The sequence below is a fragment of the Gymnodraco acuticeps genome, unplaced genomic scaffold, assembly GCF_902827175.1.
Source record: "Gymnodraco acuticeps unplaced genomic scaffold, fGymAcu1.1, whole genome shotgun sequence".
NCBI lineage: Eukaryota > Metazoa > Chordata > Actinopteri > Perciformes > Bathydraconidae > Gymnodraco > Gymnodraco acuticeps.
In genome coordinates, this window is record NW_022991973.1 from 892,395 (window position 1) to 919,342 (window position 26,948).

At 39.3% G+C, this 26,948-nt stretch overlaps 1 protein-coding gene across 9 annotated transcripts in view; it reads left to right on the top strand.

Moving 5' to 3' along the window:
• Positions 1-7,694: 7,694 nt before the first annotated feature.
• The window catches only part of LOC117536158 (ras/Rap GTPase-activating protein SynGAP-like), a 59,230-nt gene continuing 39,976 nt past the window's right edge, over positions 7,695-26,948 (top strand). For 2 of the 9 annotated variants that reach the window (XM_034200912.1, XM_034200909.1), the window contains exons 1-4: positions 7,695-8,976; positions 12,291-12,394; positions 20,627-20,715; positions 20,976-21,106. In XM_034200912.1, the coding sequence (XP_034056803.1) occupies positions 12,295-12,394; positions 20,627-20,715; positions 20,976-21,106 (320 nt within the window). In that variant the 5' untranslated portion in view covers positions 7,695-8,976; positions 12,291-12,294. The remainder of the gene's footprint in view (positions 8,977-12,290; positions 12,395-20,626; positions 20,716-20,975; positions 21,107-26,948) is intronic. The other 7 variants (XM_034200907.1, XM_034200908.1, XM_034200915.1 and 4 more) reach the window with 7 other exon arrangements.

A 26,948-nucleotide genomic window follows, 5' to 3' on the forward strand; every position in this document is an offset into this window, starting at 1 on the left:
AAACAAAACAGTACAAACAACTCTTTTCCTGCTGCATGCCCTGTGGAAAAACACATAACATATATTCCTTTTTTCTGGTGCCAAATCCTGTCTCCAATAAATACCAAGATCACCTTGCCCTAATCATCAAGCTGCCTTCAAAATAAAAGCACAAACATCTGCTGTAATTAATGGAAATATTGGACTAAGTACTGATGCTGAACGTGGTATGCTCTACAGAACAGCAATAAGATACATGTTTACCTATTATATAATGCATATCAAGGAATAGATCGACTTCGGCCCTTGAGTCGTCCTCCATATCAGTTCAGCCCTCAGCAGATGGTTCAGGCAGACATTTCACTTCTGAAGGAGAGTTCCCAACATTCAGATTTGATGCCGCTGCCAAGAGGATCTCGTTGCACTCAAGCGGATTTTCTCCTGCTGTTCCTGAAAAGTCCTGATGATGTTGAGCAGAGCATCTCGCTATAGGCAGTCAGCCATGTCTTTGTTCTGTGTCCTTAGCAACCAGGCTGTTTACACTAAAAAGCTCAGGCTCCATTTCATGTTCTTTACCAGTCAGCTGATGTTTTGACTAAGGGGAAAAAAGAAAATGCATCTAGCATGATCTTGATCTGACCTCGGCTAATGTTTTCGCTTCAAATATCCTGTAAAACCAGGTTTTTTCATTTAAATTAATCTTATGAAAAAAGAAACTTAAAGTAAAGCCATATTGTTCAGGATGAATGACCAATACAGTTAAATGTATAGTTCACGAATAATTGATTAATAGTTTATTGTGAAAATGTAAGTGACAGCAATTCTGATAATAATTATCATGATGTTTTTAATGCTTCCCTGATCTGTAAATTAGAGGTGAACTGTGCTCTTAGTGCGGATGAGCTCATCTCCATGTTTGACTCGACATGCACACTAATATTGGATTCTGTTGCTCCTTTTACGCTTAGACGCACCAAAGTTCTCTCAGAGCCGTGGTTCAATGAATGTACTCGTGCTCTCAGACGCGCTTGCAGGCGTGCAGAGAGAAAATGGAAAAAGGATAAACTCCATGTCTCCCTAGAAATCCTTCGTGCTTGCCTTTCCGACTACCAGACGGCAGTCAAGGCAGCCAAAACAGAGCACATTTCTCTGTTGATCTCCAAAAACAGCCATAAACCTCAGGTTCTTTTTAATGTCCTCAACTCTATCATTAATCCCTGTGATGTTTCTTCAATTGTGCCTTCGACTACTCTCTTGTGATAAGTTTCTTACATTTTTTATCGAAAAAGTATATGCGCTTAGGCTAGCCCACACTAATGCTACCCCAGATCCTGCTCCTTTGCTGTGCTAATAAACACCTCTCTTAGCTCAGGATGTGTCCCAGCTGCCTTCAAACATGCCGTGGTGCAGCCACTACTTAAAAAGAAAAATCTCGACCCCTCCATTCTCGCAAATTTTAGGCCCATCTCCCAGCTACCTTTTTATCTAAAGTCCTGGAGCCAGTAGTCTATGCCCAGCTGCAGTCTTTTTTTACCCATGCATGGCATCCATGAAAAGTTTCAGTCTGGCTTCAAACCCATGCACAGCACTGAAACAGCCCTTTTAAGAGTTTTAATTATCTGCTCTTTGGCGCCGACTCAGGTAGCCCAGCTGTCCTGGTGCTGTTAGACCTGACAGCTGCCTTCGACACTATGGGCCATAGCATCCTGTTGTCGCGGCTCGAACAGTCCACAGGCATCACAGGCTCTGCCCTTGCATGGTTCAGGTCCTACCTGACAGACCGCAGCTTCTCAGTGCAGCTAGGTGCCTTCTCCTCTGCCAAAGCCCCTCTTACCTGTGGGGTTCCCCAAGGCTCTATTCTGGGCCCCATCCTTTTTCTACTGTACATACTGCCCCTAGGTTCAATTCTCACAAAACACAACATCCCCTTCCATTGTTACGCCGATGATGTACAGATCTATCTCCCTCTCAATTCAAATGTCAACTCATTACAGCTATTGATGGACTGCTTGACAGAGATCAAATCCTGGCTGAGCCAACATTTCCTCAACCTCAACGAGAGCAAGACCGAGGTCATCTTTTTTGGACCCCAACCTCCAGCCTCTCTGGTTGATATTCTGGGCTCCCTCAATAAAAACATCCTCCCGTCTGTCATGAACCTTGGAGTGACCTTCAATAGCGCTTTTAAATTTGATAAGCAGGTCAGCACTGTAGTCAAAACCTGCTTTTTTAAAATACGACTATTGGCCAAGACCAAGTCGTTTTTATCTTTTAAAGAAAGGGTTATTAACGCCTTTGTAACCACGAGGCTGGATTATTGCAACGCTCTATACGTGGGTATGGACCAGGTGTCAATTAGACGCCTGCAGCTAGTGCAGAACGCAGCTGCGCGTCTTCTCACTGGCCACAAAAAGCATCACATCACCCCAATTCTGGCCTCACTGCACTGGCTTCCAATTAGGTTCCGAATAGATTTTAAACTCCTTTTATCTGTTTTTAAAGCACTAAATGGGCTGGCTCCGGCTTATATAGCAGAACTCCTCCATCGCTACACCCCAGCCAGAGCTTTAAGGTCGGCTGACCAGCTGCTGCTGGTAGTGCCCAAGACCAGGCTAAAAACCCGAGGTCACCGAGCCTTCGCAGCAGCTGGCCCTAGGCTCTGGAACACTCTGCCCCTCCATTAGAGGTCGGCCCAGACCCTAGGGGTTTTTAAATTGACACTAAAGACTCACTTCTTCTCCCTGGCCTTCTAGTCAGAGTGGAGCACGACTCCTGACATTTCCCTGTGTTTGAATTTTATATTTGCTGTTGTAATTTATTGTCTTCTGTTAGCTATTGCAAGTGTTTTTTATTGCATGTACAGCACTTTGGCTCGACCAAAAATGTAAAATGTGCTATATAAATAAAACTTGATTTGATTTGATCAACCAGAAAGACAATAAGACGGTTGTTCCCGCTGCCTTTGGTTATTATCCTTTAAAAAGATTGAATGTCTGTTGAGACAAACAAACGATTTGAAGATAAGACATTGCCGTCTTGGGAAATTTGGCATTTTCACTTTTTCCTTCATGATGATTGGCTGCTTGTCCTTTTGTTTCATTGTAAATTAACATCATGTTTTTTTGACTGCTGGTTGTACTTAAAGAGATATTTGAAGATGTCACTTTGTGCTCTATGCAACAGCGACATGCTCTTTTTCTTTATTTTCTGACATTCTGTATACCAATCGATTCATCTTCTAACAAATGAATAGGTTGCAGTCAGTTGTCTCCCAAGATGAAATCCTGTCTCTGCTGATGCTTTTTGTTTGATGTGCTAATAGACAACCCACTGTCAATAAGGGCCTTTTAAAACACACCTTGCACGTGTGTAAACGGTGAACAATACAAGCTATTTATTTTGACACTGATCTTCCTAAAGGACTAAGTTAATAATCCATAACACATCAGGCTTTCACACAGGCATGATACTTGATTTATGTTATCATAAATGCCAGTACCTCCAGTGGTGAGGCCATCGCTCCGACAACAAACAGGTTGACGACAGCGATAAAGATCAAACACACTTCAGTCGTCAGGCAGTCAGATGGTTTCTGTCATGATATAAAAAACGCAGAGCAGAGGCGGACTGGCCATCTGGAAGCTTTCCTGGTGGGCCGTCGGACACCCGACCTTTCTTGCTCTGTGTTTGTCATATGCTGAGTTGACAGTGACAGACTGATTGAACAGTGTATTAATCATGACAGATGCCAAACAAATTAACATTGAATGACAGAAGACCAGACAAAAGAATATTCCCCTGACACTGACTCGACCGAACACTATATTTAAATGTATTATTTTGGTATTAGTGTTGCAGCAGCCTACTATGCTGCTTTGGCAGTTAAACGAGCAGTTTTGAGACAACCAAATGAATCCAGAACAGGATGAAAGGCCTGTGGAAAGATACAGCTAAAAAAAGGAGCGGTGGGTGTAGCAAAGACACATTGTCTCCAATAATCTAGCAGCCTTTTACGGTTAAGATACATCATTCAGCACATATTGTTTACATCCATTCGCAGTAAATCTAAATGTATTCAGCGCAGTGTCATATCTTCATATATTTTTTTCAGGATATATAGAACATGTTGCACACAAAACCATGTCCAAAGGATTTGAATTGTAATGGTGTCACTTTACACCAGCAGGCATTTATTTATTTGATCGAGCCTTTTAATTCTATCAACCTCAATACTTTGAAAGCAACTGCTGCCCACACACTGTGCCACTTGCTTAGGCGAAGAACAGAAAAAAACAACAACACATTAATTCAGAAATAACAAGTTATCCCTTAAAGCGATGATGATGAATTCAGTGTCAGGCTAAAGGCATCGTCTCTGGTGGAAAAACAGACGGATGTAACGTTTGTAGTCAAAAATATTAAGGGTTTCAGACGCATTTCTAAGCATTTCGCATGTCATCTGCAACAGAATACTGAAAGCTTTGTCTCCCACATACTGCACAGTGCATATGGTACCAATTGAACAGTTTTCAGAAACGGAAGAGAGGGAACTGCATTATCACTCGTTCTAGTGTGGTAGTTTCCATGGAGACGAGTGTAGGTGGTGTACTGTGCTGTACTCCTTCCTTGTCCTCTCCCCTCTTCTGTTGCCCACCCTCTCTGTTCTGCTATCTGCAACATCCGCGCAACTTTCATTCCTTCACATTCACTCAAATCTTATCGCCTCTTTTTTGGATTCTGCAGGATTTGCATCGTGCACATTCTCAGTTTGAATCACCTTTGCATGAAATGTATTACTTGGAATTAAGCATCCCCAAAAAATCAAGAAACTGAAAGAAAGTCTTATTTGGTTGAGACTATTTTAGGTTATTTTCTTTGTGGATTAAAACAGTTGACATGAGAATATTATTTTTGAGGTTTTTACATTATAGCTTTTTCCTTATATTCTATGATTCAGCCTCTTTCTTAAACCCCTAAATTCTTTCCTTGATTTTGTATTATTCCTTCATTTTGTTTTTTGCTGACTGTCCAAGTTCTTCTACATGCTTTGTCAATCGTTGCTTTTTGTAAAGCAGCTATTCTTTCATCAGTTGCCATGGAGATGTATGTGTTTCTCTGTGAGGGTTGAGGGAAAGTGAGGGGATGTTTCATCTCCAGTTAATGTTTTTTTGAAGATTGCATGTCCTGTCCAGTGTCCCAAGTAGGGTAGAAAATGTTTTTAAAAGGCTATTTCTGCTCACGATGTTTGACATTTTGCTCATCATTTATGCCCTCTCGATAGTGTGCTATGGAGTAAATGCCTTCAATTTAAGGTGAAATGTTCCACTTTTTTTGAGTGAGTGACATTCAGTAACATCACTGAAGTTGTTCCTCGCTGATACTTGTTTTTGCTCAGGGCAGCTTGATCACTCTTTAATCCCAATACATGAGAACCTACAATTTATATCAACAAGATAAAAGAACATGCTAAATGAAAAAATATATTCAGTGACTCCAGTGATCATTTTTTAGAAGTGTAGAGTACGAAAATGTCACTGTCTCTAAACATGACTGTGAAAACAAACAAATGCTTATCTGTTTTCTAATTTATCGCATGGTTTGTCTGTTTAGAGATCAAACCATTCAGATTAATTTAAAGGTTTATCATCATTTAGGGAAAAATGTTATCATTACTCACTTCTCAGTTTTCTATCAATCAACATCCACCAGACTCATGTTTGTGATGTCATAAATAGAGAGAAATATCTGAGTTAAACCTTCTTTAAATAGGATTTATGTAACACCCTCATTATATATGCCCACAAAATGATCTATGACAAATTCAGGATTTGACAATTAGCAATACACATTTACGTAACATGTTTACATAGCAGATATCAAAAATAAGAATGTTTTGAAGCAGAACAGTCGCTGGAGCCTCCACATTTCTGCACCTCTATGGACAGTTTTTCTTGGACTCTCTGTCTGGACTGGATTTTTTTCAGTCAGTGTAAAAAAAAAAGTGATAACACAATATTAAAATACCAATGAGTCACACACAGGCTTACATTTATCCTGTGTATTGGCTTAGATAATATCAATCAGTACCTTTAAGCATAGGTTCACTTTGTTAAAGTCAGTGACATGTCCATTTGTACATTGAGGGAGTTATTTTTTTATTTTTTTCCAGACATGTAAACATATGTAAGGCCACAACATCATCAGTATTCGTCGTGTGCAAAAATGTAGGGAATTTAGAGACTAACTGTAACCGAAAATACCTGAACCCTTATATTATCTTAATAGTATTATCAAAATAATAACCACGGGTTATCTCGACTGCTGTTTTTTAACAGAAAGCCTGTGTTCAAAACATACATGAGGTTTAGGCGGGTGGGACATTAACGGGATACATAGATCAGAACGCATGTACCAGGAATAACATTTATTAGCATGGATTAGTTGGATATGAGATACTCACTGGATGATTATCATGGCAAAAACTATTTACAGTAACGATATCAGTAGAAAATGAGAAAGAAAAGTCAATCAAATCCATCTTTCACTTCGCGTTTCATCTATTCTTTGGCAAATGAATGCACTTATTTGGTTGTGGGGCGTTGGGAGACAACGATAACGCTAGAAACTGAAAGAAACACTATACACTTCATAATACGTTATAATACCAAAACCAGTAAAACATATCTTGCTTTGTGGTAACGCTGTATTTCTAATGGTTACTTTGCGGCTGTTGCAAGAAAAATAAAGTAAAGTTGCTTTTGTATAACTTTCTAGAAACCCGGTCTTTCTAATTCACAAATCTGTTCCACAAACTGGACCTGATAGTACATCATGTCTCACTGTTACCTGAAGAAACACGCCCCCACCAATGCAACCCCCTTGTGTTGTTTTAAGGCAGGGCGGATATCAGTCTGAACGCCCACTAAAAGTCTGGATATCTTTGGCTTTGATCATTCTTTACGGACAGTGAACAGCAGAAACAACAATTATAACGACCAATAACTCTTTGATTGTAGGGATGTGACGTGAGCATTGTGTTAAAAAACAAAAAACTGAGCCTGTCCTTTAATCTGTTTCTGTGACGGGTTTGAATTAATTTGAGCGGCCCCTGTGCTACATCTATAAATTGCAGGATTAGTGTGCTAGGTGCATGATTCCTATGCTGACAAAATAAGGTCCTAAAACTTGTTTTTGATATTGATTAGAAACAAAAGCAAGTACTTTTATCATAGTGGTTGTACTTAATGTATACAACAACACAATTAAGTTAACACAAAGCATTTCCTGTACAGTAAACCTGGGGCCCCTGGGGATCTTGTTACCAAAAATCCGTTGCACCAAAAACCAGCTGTCTCAGAATAAGATGTTTTTCGTCCATCAGCTTTCGCATTAGTTCCCATGTGCATCATGCAGCTGCAGAGAGCACTGTCTTATTAAAACGTTGTTTACATGAAATATTACTTTTATGTTCTCGGTCTCTGTAAAAACAACAACATCTAAATATAAGTTGATGGAAGGATTCAGGTGTGCAAACTCGAGCCTTATTAGAGAGAGGAGCACCCGTACGTTTATGCGTTAGATATTAAGCCCACTCAATGGCAGGAAGTAATTTAAATTAACTTTATTATACTGCTTATCATCTTTCCCACCGTAATTATTGGTAACAGTGGGCGGTCAGCCGTCATCGCTCCGTTTCGTTTTCAAACTCCAGAGATGGTACAGCGCAGGGCGGACTCGAGCTGCCTTTGGAGGCGTGGGTTTCTGTTTCTGTCTATCTTACGCACTATCTCCGCCCTCCAGGGAGAGACTTCTCCATTTACTGACCACCTTTTTTTTCACGCACCGCCGTTAAATCAAAATTAGGTGTGACGGATTGCAAGAGAGCAAAGGACCCGGCGTCAATTTACCTCCGGATTCCCCCTCGTTAGGAATTTCTGGATTATGGGGGCGTCGTTATGCCACGCAGGGTAAACCTCAGCCGCTTTCCAAGATCAAATCACCCGAGCTAGAAGCAAGGAGCACGTTAAAAAATGTGCATGAATCAGATGATGCTGCAAATTATCAGGACTTCGCCTGTAAATACCTCTGGGATGTTTATTTGTGTGTTTTTGCGTTTTAGTGCGCGCAGTGTGCAGTAGGTTTGTGTGCTGCTCGGAGTTGGCACAGCCCACAGGCATCACCTATAATAATTATTCTCATTTTTATATCGGCGTGATTTTATGTGCAGCGTGCATTAGTAACCATGCAGAACCCGTGTCGTGTCTTTACCCTCGGTGGAGTGTTTGAAATGTAAATATAAGTGAGACATTTTGAACTAATTGGCTCTGTGGACGGTTTGACCAAAACGCGTTAGTAGGAGCTGGTATCATTCCGACAGAATACAGCGACGCAGGGGGTATTTGAAGTCACATGTGCCCAGAACAAACATTTAAGATGACAAAAACCGTCCCCAGAAGAGATTCTCTTTATTACCGAGGAAGCTGCATTGGGATCACATCTCAGTTCCTGGATTGCACTAGAGTTGGAGGACAGGGAGCCGAGGAAGAGAGGGAGGAGAAGCAGAGGAGAGCTGCCGAGCTGCACACCAGAGCTGATGGGCAAGCTTTGGCTTCAGTGATGGACTGAGCTGAAGGTGACGGGACCCCGAGTGACAGCCGGCTTCACGCGCGCCCCCCCCCCCCTCCCCCCTAAGAGCCTTCACACTTCACACAAGGCATGTATGGACACACTGCAGCATAGGTGAGAACAGCAGGAGCTGCCCACACATCGAATTGTCCTAATGATTGAAATACAACCATCTCTCACAGAGGACTACACCGGCCTTGTATTTGGAAACTCAGGTCTGCATAAACTGATTCTACCTTTGTCCCAAAAAGCAAGTACACCTGCAACCTCAGCCCCTTCCCAAGTGCCCTGAAAGCCCGCCGGATTGTGTCTGCAACCTCAGATGTAACTAAGCTATCAAGATTTCTTCTCCAGGAAGTCCTGTGATACTGGGTAAGTGTTGTGCACCTTTGGGCAGAAAGTAAAATAACATGCAGACCAAATGTTTGTGACAGCTGGCTTATGAAGGCTCAGTAATCGAGGTGTAGAAGCTGAGTATCATAATGCAAAGGCAGCTGGGTCTATACCAGCTGATAATACAGAGGTGCTGGGTTCAGGGTCATGGTGAGAAGGTTTTTTAAAGTGAAGCATTGAAGGCCAAATGACCTCCAATGACACAGTGATGAGTGAAATGATCATGACTTTATGATATCAGTGACAATTACCCCTAAAGATTAAGAACATTATTATAAACCTGAAATGAAAAATAAGCATGAAACGACAACTAAAACATGTTAACAGCACTATTTCATGCTAAATTATGAAAATAGAGAAACATAACATCAGCCTTAAGCTTTAAAACCTGTGATCATTAATAATAATAATAATAATAATAACTTGAATTTATATAGCGCCTTTCATAACCTCAAGGACGCTTTACAAAGAAACATACAAGGACAAGACATAAAACATAAACATAACAATTGTGTTAACAATTAACACAATCTGTAGGTGTGTGACAGTGTAGCCAGACTGCTTCTGTCTCTACCTTTACCTCACACTCACTTGTGTCGTACAGGGTAAATAATCAAGTGTACAGTATCTCAAGTTTAATACTGCGGTACATTTCTACCAGTATATCAATACAACCCTTGAGGGACATGAGCACATATGTAAACATAATTAGATTTGCCTCATAACTTTACATACACCTGGTGCCTTTGAAACATGTCTTTCAAGTTTTTTTCAAGGCACAGTTTGTTTTAGACCCTATTTGGAGCCCCCCCCCCCTACTTGCATTTGCTGATGGATGTTTGGTAAGACAATTTATGGAGAGTTTTCACGTAGGAGCTTCTGATTATTCATCATTATCTTTGTAGAATATGAAGTCTTAATTATCACATGCAATATTAGCATAGAACATTAAATGCTTTTCAGCGCTACTCATGGTATATTTCAGTCAATGTGAGAGCAGTATTCAGGGTTATCAAAGCACATATTTGTTAAAAGTGAATTCAAACACAACTGTAAAATACACTTCACTTGTCCTTTGGGGCAATTTGCAGAGGCACTCACATTAACATAATATGTGATTTGCGACAATTACATTTGTTATATGTAAAAATGGAAGGATAAGCTGTACACATTATGACACTATAGCCTATCATATGTAAATGCAAAAATAATGTATACCCATAATAATGATAATATTTTCTGGTGAAATCACTGCTAATATATACAATAAGAAAATATGTAAACATTTCATATTAAGTTGCATTCCGTGTCTAATTGGCACACATATGCTCTACCTCACTGCCCAAAGATGCATTTTGGATACATAATATCATTCCACAAAGTCAGCATGTGACACCCCCACTCAAATATTATTCATTAATATAATTTTGTTCAATAGAGTATTGATTATTTTCAATTGCATCCATCAACCCCTGTCTTCCTGGGGTGAAATCAGCATTCAAACCTGATTGATTGGCCGATTACATTTAGATTTCATTGATCCCTGTAGTTTGTAAATGATCCATCTCTGCACATGTAAGAGCTGGGATGTGCAAGTTAGATGTTAATGGCTGGGACCAATGCTTTAAAGCCTTGACCATTGCCATGGTAATCGATGCCAGGCAATTTTTTGTATCATTTTAGCTTTCTGAAATTATTTCACGATATTTGCCAAAAAGAGTCCCACTTTCCCTGGACAATGCACTGAGGTCTGATGTTTGGCACTGTCATTTTAGCACATATATGAGTGGAGGCCCCTATTTTTACAGTCTATTATATTTCAGTGCGGGCTCTTGAATACAGCTATAATGCAGTAGTGGAGAGAGAGAGGCCCAGTTAATGAAATGTCTGAGGCGGCACACTTGATAGAACGAGATAAGTCCGGCTTACTCTGACTCATTGCCCCTCACAGGATTTCCCTGTCCTCCTCCATATGAAATGCCTATAATATATGAACTATCTCATACATCTCCCAAAGGAATTATTTTCTTAGTTTAGCTGAAATAGCGAGGCGGGAGTCACGGACGTCTTTTAATCTATCCTTGTGGAGGATATGGACTCCTTGCGTCTCTGCCACAGTTGTCAGCTGAGAGCCTGACAGCCAGCAAAGAGCTGAATCTACTCCAACACCAAGTTTCCGTCATAATTCTGCTGCTCTTCAGCCATCTTTAAGGCAACGCATGGAGGGGGCTTTCTCTTCCTGCCAAGGACAGAAAGGCTTTGTTTGTGAGAATGTTCTCTAAAAGAAAGTAGGTACTCCTGTCAGCGAGCTCCTGTCCTGCAATCTTCTCTAATTGTTTCTTTTTGCCTTAGGCCATGAATTTATTTGCCATACTTATTTTTTCGAGCAAACCAACGGAGAGAAAACACAAGGTATTTTTACCCCTCTGGTAATTCTCCTCCATCCCGAACCTCTGTTCTCTCTTCACACAGTCTGACAACGTACTGCATCGTAATAAAACAGACCTCTCCTCATACTCACCTTCTTTTAATGCCTTGAGATCTTCCAAATGTCCTTTGACAGGTAAAATATTTATTGGTGAACTGATGACTGTTTTTAAAAATGATTTTAATCAGAGAACAATGATGAAAGATGGATTTCTAAGTAGGAATGCTCATCAATTAATCATAGTAACAGCTTGTGGGTAAGCAGCATGACATTTAGCCATAAAGGGCAGCTATGATAAGTTAAACGCTGCTTGTAATACAAGTTTATCATTTAATGTAACCTGCAGTTTTTCTATGGGGAGTGAAATTAAAAGAATGGTTAAAACATTGTTATTATTATAAAACATATTTTTCTCAAGATATAGACATGCTTGTGAGTGTGTTAACATGTTCTGCAGTAGCCCCAGGTTGTCCCTCCCATGTATTATCATTGCATTCTTTTTCACAGTGCTTTAGTTTTTATGTAAGGCAAATCCTTGCTGATGTTTGAGAAAAGCCAGAGGGCCTTTAAACAACACTTACTGCCTTTTTGAACGTTTTTTTTTCAAGAATCTCTAATGTCTCAAACATTCCACCTGCTACTTCAAAAATGGCTGGAAGTTACATTTCTCCTTGTTTGATTTAATCCAAGTTTTATTCTTCATTGTTTCTTCTTTGGTCATATTTGTCTATAATAATGCTTTCCTTTCCTTTTATTTACATGCATAACACATTTTATTTTCCTTGTGTTTATTGTTTTAAGTGACTATGGGTCTGTGAATCTTAAAAAACTAAAGGACCAACTTGTGTGTGTGTGTGCGATATAGCTGCATGGACACATCCTCAAAATCGTGGCTGCCGCATCAGAGTCAGTTTGGGTTGGTTGGTCAAGCGGAGGTTGGCTGTGGCGGACCTGGAGTTTTAACCCCAAGTGAGTCAGTCTAGAGGTCTACTTCTCTCTGCTGTCAACTGTACCTAACTCTAACGGTCTGTCGTGGTCCAGTGAGCTTTTTTCTCTGTCATGTATGTTTATAAATGTTCCCCAACCCGCTGTCTTCTCTGATATCTATTGACACCACTGTTGCAGTTGTTAAATGTAAGGTTTACCATGCACTGCGACATCTTCCTCTGCCATTGCTTCTAGTCCTTTTCAGCCTTATGAAGCTTTACAAAAGTACCTCTATATATTGAGGATTTTCTTTATCGCTCAACCCTCCTCTCAGACTCTGAGCCCTGCTTTGTCACACTCCCAGAGTTTTATTTTGACATCCTCTAGGTTTGATAGCGCCATTTGCCTTTTACTCTGGCTTTGATACTCTCCGAGTCTCCCTCCTCTCTGTGCTCATTTTACTTCCCCAGATGAAAGCAGCCATTTCTGCTCCCTACAGGGACAGGAAGAGAAATCACTGTCTGTTAGTTAGCACAGCGTGTAAAGCTGTTGTTTAATTTCACACTTTAAGACTTACGCAGGAATGTTTTTGAAGTGTTGGGAAGAAACAAACAAGATACAGTGCATATTTGACAGGGAATACATATTTAACAATCACCTCTTTTGAAAATGACAAGAAAATTCAGAAGTATCTCAGTACAGTCGGTGTTAAGAGGCTCACATTGCTGCTTGATTTAGTTTGCACAATTTTCAGCTGTTTAATTTGGCTCTGCTCATTAACAAGCACAGTAATAATGCTTCTGAATACAGTAGTAAAAATGAAGGTAGTTTGATGGAGAGCCGTGCACAAGCTGCAAACATGTTCCTATGGTAACTAGGCCACACTCCCCTTGGCTAGCTCACACACACACTCGCACACAGGCAGGCAGAGGGACGAGCAGGAGAGAGACAGGAACACACGTGATGGAGAGCAACTTCAGATGTTTTATTCTGGTTATTGTTCTTATGCCTTCCCGCAACTTGAAGGGTATTTACATTTTAAAATGTCTGCCTCTTGGCCTTGAGAAAGTGTGGTTACATCGCAGGACGTTGAAAACGTTTTCTTTTCCTCCAAAATTACCAAGCCGATCTCAGGTTCTTCCCGTGGCTCCCTCACACCCACACTGCCCTGCTTCCTCAACTCCTCCTCCACCCACCGCTGCTTCCAAATCCTGCAACTCTACCTCTTCTGTGCATTTTACATTTACCAGATTACGGTGCTGTTTCTAAATAGCACCACAGTGGCTCTGAGTCACGAGTGTCACTTGTCCCTTTTTGTGGCTCAACTTTTCTCTGCATTAAACCCAGACAGCCTTTTTTAAACATCCTTAAATGGAAAGATTATCAACATTTTAGGGCTATTATAGTTTAAATAATTGTAGGACTTGCATAACTTTATCCAACAATAGCCTCTGATGTTTATTCACCTCACATTTAGGCCTATTGCAGGACAGTAGTTCTCTAAGGCCAGCAGTGTACCTGTCTGTGTGCACAGCAACTGCAATGTCTTTTTACGTTTTTGTGAACCACCGCTCCCATTTAAACGGTGTCAAACCTCCCGGGGCGATGCTGCTGGCTTGTCAAAGAGCCATAAGGTTGATGCAGCGATGTTCAGCGTCTGTCAGTCAAGCAGGCTGATGGTTTGGGCAGCTCGCTGTTGGTGAATGGCTCCTGCACACACTATGCTGCAGTGTCTGTGGGTTTTAAATAGCTGTGGAGAAATTAGGATGGCAGCTACACTACCTTTCAATTGCCTAACAATTTTGCTGAGTTACTTTCCACCACTCCCTTTGACCCAGTGCACTTAGCATATATCTTCTTATATTTGCACTTGTAGAGTTTGCATTCAATTTAAAGAGTTGATTTAAAAACATTCAGAAATGTGCTGCTTGTGCTATATTTATACACATTCTTTATGTTCTACAGTTCGACTTAAGACCGTGTTTTTAACTTGATTGTAGCACATGATTTGATTGAAATGCAACATGCCATGATCCCAAATATGACAAACTTGCATTCATTCGACAACATTCTCCCTTCTTTTGATGGCAGCATTTGCTGTACTGTAACTACTGTGCATGATCACGGCAGCGGTAAATTAAGACATAGCTAGGATACCTGGACATAACGACTTACTCTGTGTTATGGACATATTTGAGCTGTTGGAAAAATAGCAAATACAGAGACATCATTACCATATGGTTGTTGTTGACAACAGTATTTACTACTCGGAATATGGCAATTAAGGAGGCATCCGTATGACATGAATGCGACATCTGCCCTGGCAGGCCTGTGTGTGTGTGTGTGTGAGTCACCAGAGGCTCCAGACCAGACATAATGAGATCCTGTGTGTGTGATCTGTAACGGGAAACACTGTCACCCCGAGACAAAGTGACCGACTGCACCATCAATGCTGTGGACAGTCTCTTAATTTTCTCAGAAGGGTCATCTCCCACCCTCAATGAATAAATCATAAAGAGGCCTCCCACAGGTGATGTAAAAACAAAACACCTGTCGTTGATCACAATGGCTCATTTAGTAGCATAAACAATGCAGAGTCTCCTCTCAGGAGAAATGCAAATGATGGGCAGTGAAGCTTATATTTCTCAGTTTAAATGTGTTTTTTTATTTCCTCAAGGCTGCAGAGTGGCATCAGTAAAAGCCTCCATATTGGCATCATTTGTCATCATTATCACAGTAATGCTTTCATATCCAAACCAAGCCATGACAAGCATTTATATTCAGCTGCAGTAAGAAAAGTCACTTTACTTTATAAAACAACTTAACACCATAACATTTTCGGTCTATGCTTTCCCAGGAGTATTCTCTGGTTGGTCTATGGCTAGGCTTTTCTCTGTTTCAGATATGGTTGTGTCCTCAAAATGCAAACACTTGAGGAGACAGAGTTTACCCCCCAAAATAACTTGTGGGGCCTATTAACAAAATTGAAAGATTGGTTTTCTTGATGATTATTCCCAAGGTCTTGTCGTACAAACTTGACACATTTCAATTTAAATGATACAACCTTGTTGCAGTGGCCTCCCTTTGTGCCATAAAGCGTTGCCAGGGCAGGGGGGAACCGAATCTCCCATCTTTGCTAAAAAAAAATATATATATTAGATGGGCGTTTTCAGTGTGAATATGTTTTAATATAAAACCAACTTAGAATGTTTGTGAATTTGGGACAAGCTGGTTGTCATGTTAGCATGTGGAGTTAGCCTTTATCCCAAACCACATGTGGACTCTTGTTCACCGCTTAGTAAGTTGGTGGCAGCTGGTTTACACTGAAGCAATGTAACTGATACCAGAAACAATTAATTGTTAAATGAACATGATGAAATAAAATTAATAAATGTTGATTGGTGTTGTCATAGCTTATGAACAATTTGACAATAATAATAATAATAAAGCTTTATTTATATAGCACTTTTCATACAACACATGCAGCTCAAAGTGCTTTACAAAAAGACACATCACAAGTTAAAAACAAACAATAAGAAATTCCCCTCAGATTATTTGTTAAGAACTTTAAAAGGTACATGCAGCAAAATATAAAATGTTATGTTCCTCCTTCGCGTCGAAAGGAGCCAGTTGAGGTGGTTCGGGCACCTAGTTAGGATGCCACCTGGGCGCCTCCCTAGGGAGGTGTTCCAGGCACGTCCAGCTGGGAAGAGACCAAGGGGTAGACCTAGGACCAGGTGGAGGGATTATATCTCTTCGCTGGCCTGGGAGCGCCTTGGGATCCCCCAGTCAGAGCTGGTTGATGTCGCCAGGGAAAAGAAAGTTTGGGGCTCTCTGCTGGAACTGCTACCCCCGCGACCCGACCACGGATAAGCGGGAGAAGATGGATGGATGGATGGATGTTAATAGACACAAGGAGGTAGAATGTATGATAATACCAATAACATAAAATACACAACCGAGTCGATGCAACAATATAAAATATAAAACCCCATAAAACAAAGTGAACATATAGATACAACAGAAATTAAAGAAAAAAGATTAAGACCTATAAAATAAGTAAAACAATATAAAGGCAGGTAAATATTAAAGATTAAAAGAGCATTTAAAGTGCGGGTTGCTAATCTAAAAAGACATGTCTTTAGCTGTCGTTCAAAAAAACAATAACGGCAGTATTGCTGGGGATATTGATCTCGCAAATTGCATTTGTTGCATCTAATTGTAGTTTTCGTTGTGATTTTTTCCAATCGTTTGAATGGAAAGTTAGTGTTGTTTTCATTGAGTACATGATGAATACAACAGATGGAAAACTCTTTGTATTTTAGTTCGGGATGCTTGTTCACTTATCTTGTCACTTTGTATCCGGATACTTCATCTGGTATGTCTATAGCAAAATAAAATCAATCCTGGGTAAAAATGTTAGGATTTTATTTATTATATTGAAAAGATAAAGTCTCAAAATGTGTATTAATAGAGAGATATATACCAAAGGTTGAGTATGTTTCTCCAACACCCACTCCGTCTTCCTCTTTCTGGCTTTCGCTGCCTCTGTATCACAGTTAGCTAGAGGCTGTTGCCACCCACACACTTCGTCCTGACAGCAATTTACATTCAGAATAGCCCATGTGAACACATCCATGTGTTATAATGTGTCACGTTTACTTAGAGAACCACATTGGCAATTGGCTGCTTTTGTGGCAATGGTGTTAAACATTTCCAATATGCTAAAATATTCCCCACCATGTCTGTCATTCAATGAGAAATGTCAGGATTCAGCCCCTGCAGGAGAAGCTAAATAAACTCAAATCTTCTTCAGCTGAGGCAGATAGGTCTGATCAGTTCACTCGCTGCACTGTTACCAGGAACACAGTGTTGTAAAGCTTGATACTTCGTGTCTTTCACCGTCTTTATTGTGCAGTTTTGTGCCAAATTTTTTCTACAGTTCAAGTAGAAGCCCTTGGAGTTGTTTCCATGGATACCAAACAATTAGCTTGGATTCAGAATAGATCCTGGAGAGTCGCCTATTTAGAGGCTTTGGGAGCGAGAAATCATAGGACGACAGTGTCTTTATCTTCTGTTGCAAAGGGGCGGGGGAAGTAAACCCAAAACAGCACCTTTAGCTAAATGGGGTGTATATATATATATATGTATATATATATACAGTATAAATTGCTCAAACCAATCGATCACTGAACTAGAGTAGAATGAATATGAAAATGAAACATAATCACGTTCTCAGCATTAAGAGACCAACCTGTAGATGAATCTGAAATGTTATGCCACACTTTCAAAGAAACACATGTATAGAGAGTGGTTTTGATTACACAACCAGCTTAGATAAATGCATTCATACAGTAACCAGGGTTAAAAAGAAAGTCGTCTTTGGCAAGGGGCTTGACACACCGGGTTTTTTTTTGTGTGCGAATAAATTGCGCTTCAACATATGTTTTCAAATTGTTGTCTTTAGAGTAGCCTACTTTCACATAGAATGACAATATTATACATTTAAGTTTCATTTCTCTGAGCCAACGTACCGCAAATAATGTTTTACGTTGTGGATGTAATGTAACATCATGGAGGCTCTGCTGTCCCATCAAGCCGGAAGAGCACCAAGCTTTAGAGCCAATTTGACATAGAAGCTACAATTTTACGGTCCATCACTTGATATCATTGGGCCCATAAACACTTTGTCCATAGACTTACATTGGGAAAGAGACCTCTGCAGATCAATGGAACACTTTCTAAGCGTCACATCCTCTGCAAAATGACTTGTTTCACTATCAGATATGACTTTTTGTCCAATAGGCAATGAATAGAAAATAAAAGCAAGTTCAAATTATTTTATCTCCATTCAAGTCACCGGACAACTGAACAAAAAATGAATTCAACACGGCCGGGAAATGCTCTAGTGCACTTGGTTTATGGGCCTTAATGGAATTCACTGAGTTCACTGGGTAGCACTTGCATAATATTTATATTCACCTCTCGCACATACTTGAAACATTTTCTGGGTAAGAACCATGTTTTATCCCGATATGCAAATAATTCAAAGCAAATACTGAAGCAGGTTTACTAAGTGTGCCTGAATGTAGCGAGGAAGCTAACTAGCTATGTATAAAGATGACTACCCCCTTTTTATTCCACCTCTAAACTCTGATTGCACATTTGCCACCGACGGGTACAATAGCAGACCTATTTGAATTGCTGAACAAATTGCACATGTGGGCGGCGATTCACAGGTCTGTAACCAGGCTAGGAAACAAGACAGTTTTTCAAGAGGGAGGAATTTTAATCAAAATGTCCCATAAACAAATCTTGCATTTATGTAGTTGCTTATATACTGTAGAGAGATAAGGATTGAGGAATCCTGAGGATGCTCCGGCTGAATTTTCTAGGCCAACACACAGGAAAGAAAGCCTCAGATCTGATTCGCTAGATTACTGTCTATACTTTTATCGATCCTTCATCATAATCCAGTTTGCACAAGCCCAAACGTAGACGAGGACCATAAAGTTCAGTATGACTCATTGTTAGCTCTTCCCACCATATATGATTTATATGAATATGTATTAATAAATTCAGCATTCAGCTTCCATGTCTTGTTATCAAGTGACTGCAAATCAATGCAGCCTGTTATCACAACACTGGAATAGGACACACCTCGTTCTTTTTTCAGATTATATAAATATTTCATTGAGAATTCAGCACTCTTTTATTGAAAGGTCGAATTTTCCTCAATAGCTTTCATGCCATGTGACCTAGTTACTCTATCAGTGCTTCTCAAAGTGTGGCCCGCGGACCAATGGTGGTCCGTGAGCGCCCCCTAGTGGTCCGTGAGTATATTGGTAACATTTCACATTTGAAATAAATACATTTAAAAATGTAATTTTAGAATTTTTTATCTCATCTCTTGGCAGCTTCCCATTGGTAATTAGGCATCTCAGATTTTACCAAGCAGATCTGCTCGGTTTTAGGCGGTTTGGAAAACAAAAGACATTAAGGTGAAATGAATAATGTAGAGTCGTTTCACAGTAAAAAGTCTGGACACTTGCCTCAAGGGGGGGCTGCGTCACTCCCTCAGCCCCTGTAACCTATATTTGTTTGAGTTAGTTTTAACATTTGAGTTGTATATTTTTTTGTTTTTGTTTCACGGTTCTGCCACGAGCTCACAAGACAGTTTTGGGTACGACAACGTGGGGATAACACGCACTCTCGCGGGAATATCTTCGCAATGGAACAAGCTTAAGTTTCACTTTCGATTGCATGAAATAGCCCAGATAAACACCTTAATCACACATGTTGCCACTTGTTTGTACAATTTCCAGGCGATTTGTAAAAAACGATGTGTTTTTGGATATTTGTGGAGTTAGGTGGTCCGCGAGTGTTTTTTTATTGGTTAGGTGGTCCTTGGTATGAAAAAGTTTGAGAAACACTGCTCTAAATCAATGCAGCATACTGGAAAAGTAGCACACACCTGTTTTCTTTTTTATATTTTAACAATTTACTTGGAATTTTATTAATTTTTATATATACTTCTCACAGGTTTTCGACTGGCCTTGGAAACATAATTGTTTCTCATGGAAAGGTCGATGAATAGCGTCTGACAGTCACAATGTTGTTCTTTGTGTTTTTTGGAGGCTGTAGCTGTCTGTGCTTGTTGCTGAGCTTTACTAACACCTCTTATGCTGCACTGCTGATGTGCTGAAAGCTTATTTGTGATTATGATATGTTTGTCATGTTTTTTTAAATGCTTTGTGTGTAATGAATGAATAAGATAATGAGACTTGTCAAAATGTCTACAAATGTCCTTTAAAAACCTCATAAAGGGTGGATAATATGGTACTGTTTAGTGATATGTAAAAATGACATCAACAAATAATGCTTAAAAAACTAAGAATATAACTGCAGTTATTATACCAAGATTCATCATTATATGACGTTAAGGTGTTGAAATGCAATATTGTGTTTCATTCCCTTCGTGATTCATTTAAAAAGACATTTTGTGTAATTGTATTATCACATCATGACACTTCTTTAATATTGTTCCTGGCCTCATGCTGTTTTAAACAAAGAGTGTCAGTGCACTTTGTAAGCCTTTGTACAGTTTCATTTAAAGTGGAGGTAAAATGAATCTTTTAGCTTATTATTGTTCATTGTATTTATTTTTCACCAAATCTGGTTACAATACTACAAGTCAATGCAATTAGGCTTTGAGGTTGTCTACAATGTCTTTATATGCATTGATTGATTCCTTTTTTCTTTCTTTGCCAATAGACCAATCTCGCAGGGCAAGTTTTGCCTCTGTAAGACAGTCGAGCATGGAGACGCCTCCCAATGCCACCCCGCAGCCCTTCAGACAGCCGGTGAGTATTTAAATGTTGGTCACACTCTCCTGATGCATATGTACGCTTTCCGCTAGGAAACATATGCAACTTGGCTTTTTGGCCCAATCTGATATTACAAGGGAACAATGCCAATGTGATTTTAAAGGAAGAGTTAGCACGTTCATATATGGTTTTCATACGTTGAATTATAACTTAAATGGATGATGTTTTTCAATCCAGTTTATTCTGTCCGTTTCTTTTACTATTTACTTATTATTATTATGTATTTTCCCGTGTTGAAACTTCAGAGTTTCCTGAATCGGAGGCTGAAGGGCTCCATCAAGAGGGCCAAAAGTCAACCCAAACTGGACCGGACCAGCAGCTTCAGACAAATGATTTTGCCCCGGTTTCGAAGTGCGGACCAAGAGAGGTGTGTAGCATTTACTGTATAAAGGGTCATATATTTAAAAGTAAAACCAACCGTTTCTTAACCTCACTGTCACATGGGGTTTGGCCATTTTCACAACATAGTTTTTACTTATCATAGCAGGAAAAGTACAGGTGTACCTGTATACTATCTTTAATGATGAAGAGTTCCCTGTTTATATGGCTAACAGGGCTGATCAAATTAAACAGGGCCATTGTTAATGTTTTAGTTACCTGTGCTTCTTCAAATGTCGAAATATCTCCTGCAAAAAATAGTCTAATGCTACACTGTTGTGATGATCCCCTAACCTTTCATCAATCGTTATATACCATTTCAAGCCCTTTAGTGGATTGAATCGTTAAAAAAATGGTGTCATCATCAAGCCACTCAGCACATATATAACATAGAAGTTTTAACATATAACCTTGTCGATTTCTATTAATGTGTGGTTTGTGTGGCTGCTCCTCTTCTTATCAGTGCACAAAAGAGAAAACTATATAAAACTGTCATAAATTGAATTTGGTAAAACATCTTATATTCAGTTGTTGTTGTTAGAATAACATTAATCCGACATTGCTCATATCAATGGTATTTCTGTTTTATCTTCAGGATTCATAGCTTGCAGAGACTCTCATGACAGCTTTTTTTCCTCTTGTTTTTGTTTTCTGACGTGAGGTCACATCCCAGGAGGTTCAGGCTTGCAAAGTGACCAAAATGTTCTGCAGTTCTCACACAATCCTGTCACGACGCACATATGGGAAATGTAAAGATGTAGAGAGGCAGAACGTAACGCTGACAGCACAATTTCTTCCAGCAACGTGGGATGCACAGTAGACATTTTCAGGAATGGTGCGGATGTCCAGTGCTCAGAGAAGAGGAATGTGTCATGTAGCACAGGATATCAAACATATATTCATAAAAATGAAGCCAAGCAGAAGCCAGCTCACATTTTTAAATTTATAACATTATTAGGACTGTGTCCAGGGGAGGCAGCTCTGGATGTGGTGGTGGTAGCAATATGGTTTTGGAGTTAAAGGGACTTTGTGCCTCAGTCACCCTCTAACCACAGCCGTGGACTCGCTCCCACCGCTGCCTCAGACAGCTGCCTTCACAGCCTGCTTTGAGTTCTGCCCACACACGCTTAATTCACTCAGTACTGCTGCTAAGTTGACTTTACTATAAACCCTCGGAGTCCAACTTCACACTCTAGCTTTCCAACCCAGCTGCTCTACCTTTGCTGCCAAATTGGTTTAGCGGAGCCGTACAGCACTGCTCCTCAAACCAGACTATTGAATGCACCTCTGACCAACATAAAATCTGGCCTTAAATTAGTGCTCTGCATTTTCTGCATAATTAGCAGGTGTTTCTTCCAAGCCGCTGCTTTCTCTTTCTCTCTCATGTTCAAAGCCTGTGTTAATAACGCAGCATGCTTGCGCTGGCTTCCTGTTGCAGATATGCTCCACATTTTCATTATTTTTGAAAAATAATAACATTTGGGAAAATAGGCTGTTAAATGAGAAGATGGTCATATTTTCCCCTGATTTTTTGGGAAGAAATAGACTTTTACCCTCTTCTGCTGTGCCCCACACTGCTTCAGGCCTTCAGGTAAAAGGCTCAAGTTTCTAGGTTGTTATCTGATACCAGCGTAATGACATGAGGGATATCACTCTCTTAACCAACTCTCAAAGAAAAGGTTTTTCCTCCATTCCTTTTTTTCAATTTGCCCTCTGTCCTTGCTTTGCCAAAGAGACAGACTTGGCTCTCTTTTTTTATTTCCTTTTCCACCTCTTAATTTTCCTGATAGAGCTGCCCCCTTTAAAGGAGGTTACCCAATGATCAGGTCTAATCCTTTGAGCCCTTTTATGTCCACACTACATTATTTCTGCAGATTAGCCCCACTGACCAGCTTACCTTTATCCCCATTTACACAGTGGGCAATACCAACATTTAATTTAATTTAATTTTTATTTGTCCCGCTCATGGTACGCAAAACCAAATGTACAATAATTGCCACAAAACATGACTCTACCATTTAGCGAAAAGGAGCAGGGAGAAGAATAAAATCTTATGTGACCTGCCCCTTTCTAAAAAAAACAAATAAATACAAATAGATGGTCTGCCCTTCCTAATAATAATTTTTTTTTCACAGCCAAACATAACAGTATCTTAGGATACTAAGAGAAACACACAAAAAAATACTTATTTCCCACTTGACGGTTAACGGAAAGAAACAAAACACCACCAAAACATCACATGTATAAGGAAAAGAAAAGTGCAACACCCTCATCTGAGTCCTACTGGAGAAGAAGGTGGAAAGCGACACATGATGATAATAACAATAACAACAATAACAATGGCAATGGGACCCGCAAATACAGAGGAGACATCACATCAAAGACATCAAAAACATGAAGGACCAGAGTACATAGACTTATTCACATTCTGCTTCATATAGTCCCATCTTTCTTAATTTATACAACTTCTTTAACTGAAAAATACATATACAATTCTTTAGATCCTTGTGTTGAGAATTCCACAATTGTACACCAACTACCGAAATACACATTTGTTTAAGAGTAGTCCTTGCATATGGATGCTTAAAATTTAATTTCCTTCTGTGGTCTTCCTTGTCTGATCCAAAAACAAACAACTGTTGTAAATATGCTGGTAACATTCTGCTTTTCGCCCTGTGCATTACTGATAATGTCTGCAGCTCAGCTATGTCTTTGAGTTTCAAGAGTCCTGACTTAAAAAACAGTCTGTTGGTGTGTTCTCTTGAGTCAGCTTTATGAATTATTCTTACTGCCCTTTTCTGTAATATTATATTATTAATGGCTTTATGTTGCTCATATACGTGTTGCCACACACTTCTATACAATAAATGAAAAATGGCGAAATGAGTGAACAGTGCAACATCCTCAATGCCTTGTAATCTAGCAAATACTTTGCCTTGTTTAGAACAGAAATATTCCTAGACACTTTGGTTTTGACATGTGCTATGTGTGATTTCCATGTCAGGCTTTCATCCAGCGTCACACCTAAGAATCGAAATTCAGAAACCCTTTCAATAAAAACTCCATCAATGGACAGTGAAATGTTTTCATCTTTTTTTCTATTAGCAAAAACCATAAACTTCGTTTTATTCAAATTTAGGGTTAACTTATTTTCATCAAACCATCCTTTAAGTTTGACCATTTCATGTCCAATACACTAAAATGTTTAAGTCATCTCCTGAACAAAATAAATTTGTGTCGTCTGCAAACAACACAAATTGCAATAATGTTGACGTTTCACATATGTCATTGATGTACAAAATAAAAAGTTTAGGCCCTAAAACCGAGCCCTGCGGGACACCACATTCTATGTTCATACACTCCGATGTACTACCAGCAAATTCTACATATTGTTGTCTGTTATCTAAATAACTTTTTAACCAATCTAGAACTACTCCTCTCACTCCGTATCTATGTAATTTCGAAATTAATAGGTAATGGTCTATGGTGTCAAATGCCTTTTTTAAGTCAATAAATACACCTATTGTGTATTTCTTTCTTTCTATAGCTGTTGTAATTTCTTCTGTTATTTTCATTAAAGCTAAAGCTGTAGATCGATTTTTCCTAAATCCATATTGACTCTCACTCAATAACTTGTTTTTTTCAATAAAATTATCAAATTTTTGGACAAACAATTTCTCAAGGACCTTTGAAAATTGTGAAAGCAAGGACACTGGTCTGTAGTTGGTAAATTGGCTTTTGTCCCCTGTTTTAAAAAGTGGGATAACTTTAGCTATTTTCATGCTATCTGGGACAATACCTGTCTGAAATGAAAGATTAAAGATGTAGTTTAGCGGTTTAATTATGCAGTCAATAGTCGTTTTCACTATTGTCATGTCGATCCCATCACTATCTGTCGAAGTCTTATTTTTGCATTTGTCTACAATGGATCTAATTTCAATTTCGTTTATCTCTCCCAGAAACATTGACTGCAACACTTTACTTCCCCCAATTCCGCCATCCTCTTTTTGCCCATCGTGTTATTTTGGAATAGTCTTTGCAAGATTAGGACCGACATTTACAAAAAAAGAGTTGAATTCATGTACCACTTCATTCATGTTTTTTACAACCTTATTTTTGTCATCAATGAAGTGACTGGACAGGCCAGTGGATACAGATTTATTTCCAATAACATTATTTAAGATTTTCCATGTGCCCTTGATATCATTTTTCTTTTCTTTTAACATATTATTATAATATTCTCTTTTTGCTTGTCTCATTATAACTGTCAACTTATTTTTGATATGCCTTGTATTGCTTTTCAATTGCCTTTGTCCTAAATGTTATGAAGTCTTTATAAAGGTTATTTTTCTTCTTGCAAGCATTTTGTAAGCCCTTGGTTATCCAAGGCTTTTGATGATAAGTATCTTTATATGTACGGAGTACAGTGGGACAATGTTTGTCATACAGTGATATGTAGATTGTTAGGAAGGACTCATATGCAGCATTTACATCTTTTACATAAACCCCTCTCCACTCTTCCTTTAAGAGGTCACTCCTAAATTTGTCTTTTGCTTCAGCAGTCTTTACCCTGACATATCTACTGCGAGTCTCTTCCTTCTTTTTCTTTAATTGCCAATCATATGCTACAAATACAGGTAAATGGTCGCTTATGTCATTTATTATTAGCCCACTCTTAGCACTGTTTTCCATGACATTTGTAAATATATTGTCGATCAATGTTGCACAAGTTGATGTTATTCTACTGGGCTTAGTGATTAGGGGATAAAGCCCCCTGCTGTACAAAGCATCCAGGAAATCAGAAGTTGTTTTTTGTTTAGATACATTTAGAAGATCGATGTTAAAATCCCCACAAATAATACATGTTTTATTTTCATTTTGGCCATCCATTAATACTCCTAAACTATCTTTAAAAAGCTCTACATTTGATCCTGGTGCTCTATATGCACAAGTCACAACAACATTTCTCTTCCTTTCCATTTCAATTTCTATAGTTATGCATTCCATTAAATCATCAGTCACAATTGACATTTTTTCAACCAGTGTGCATTTTAGGACGCTGTCCACATAAAGAGCCACATCCCCTCCTCTCTTATTAGTTCTGTTGATATGGTGTAGCACGTAACCCTCAATTTGGAAATCAGTGACTTCGTCTTTATTTAGCCAAGTCTCCGATATGGCAATTACTTTGAATTTACTTTTAAATGTATGTAGGTATTCAGTGATCTTATTAAAGTTTGCATACAGACTCCTGCAGTTGAAATGTATTAAAGAAAATGTATTTTCAAGTCCAACATTGTCATTAAATTGATCATCGGTATAATATTTACACGAGTCACTTATATGATTAAACACATGATTCTCTGAATCAATATCATAAACAAAATTGTACATGTTATACTCTGTGTTGTCAAATCTGGAAAAGATTCCGAGTGGCTCAGTCATTTATGTGTTGTTATTGTTTTCCATGTACGTCTGCAAGGAGTTAACTCCCTCCACACATACCTGTTCATTCCTTTGCTCTTTCATGCCGATCAAGCGAGTCAATTAATGTCTTTACGTCCGACATCAGCTCACATCCTGGGGTTCTCCGGTTCCTGGAGCGGTGTGTCTGCCATCCTGAAGCCTGAAGAGTAGACTCCAAGTCCGGTTCTCCTGCTGGACTCTCCATGTTGACACCATACTCCAGTAGACCCTGTGCCGCATCTTGTGGGTTGTTAAACACCCTGACTTTTCCGTTTTCCTCGAATAATTTCAGTTTAGCAGGGAACAGAATGCGGGATTTGATGTTTCAAAACATCACCACATTGACTGTTTTTTAATTAATGTGC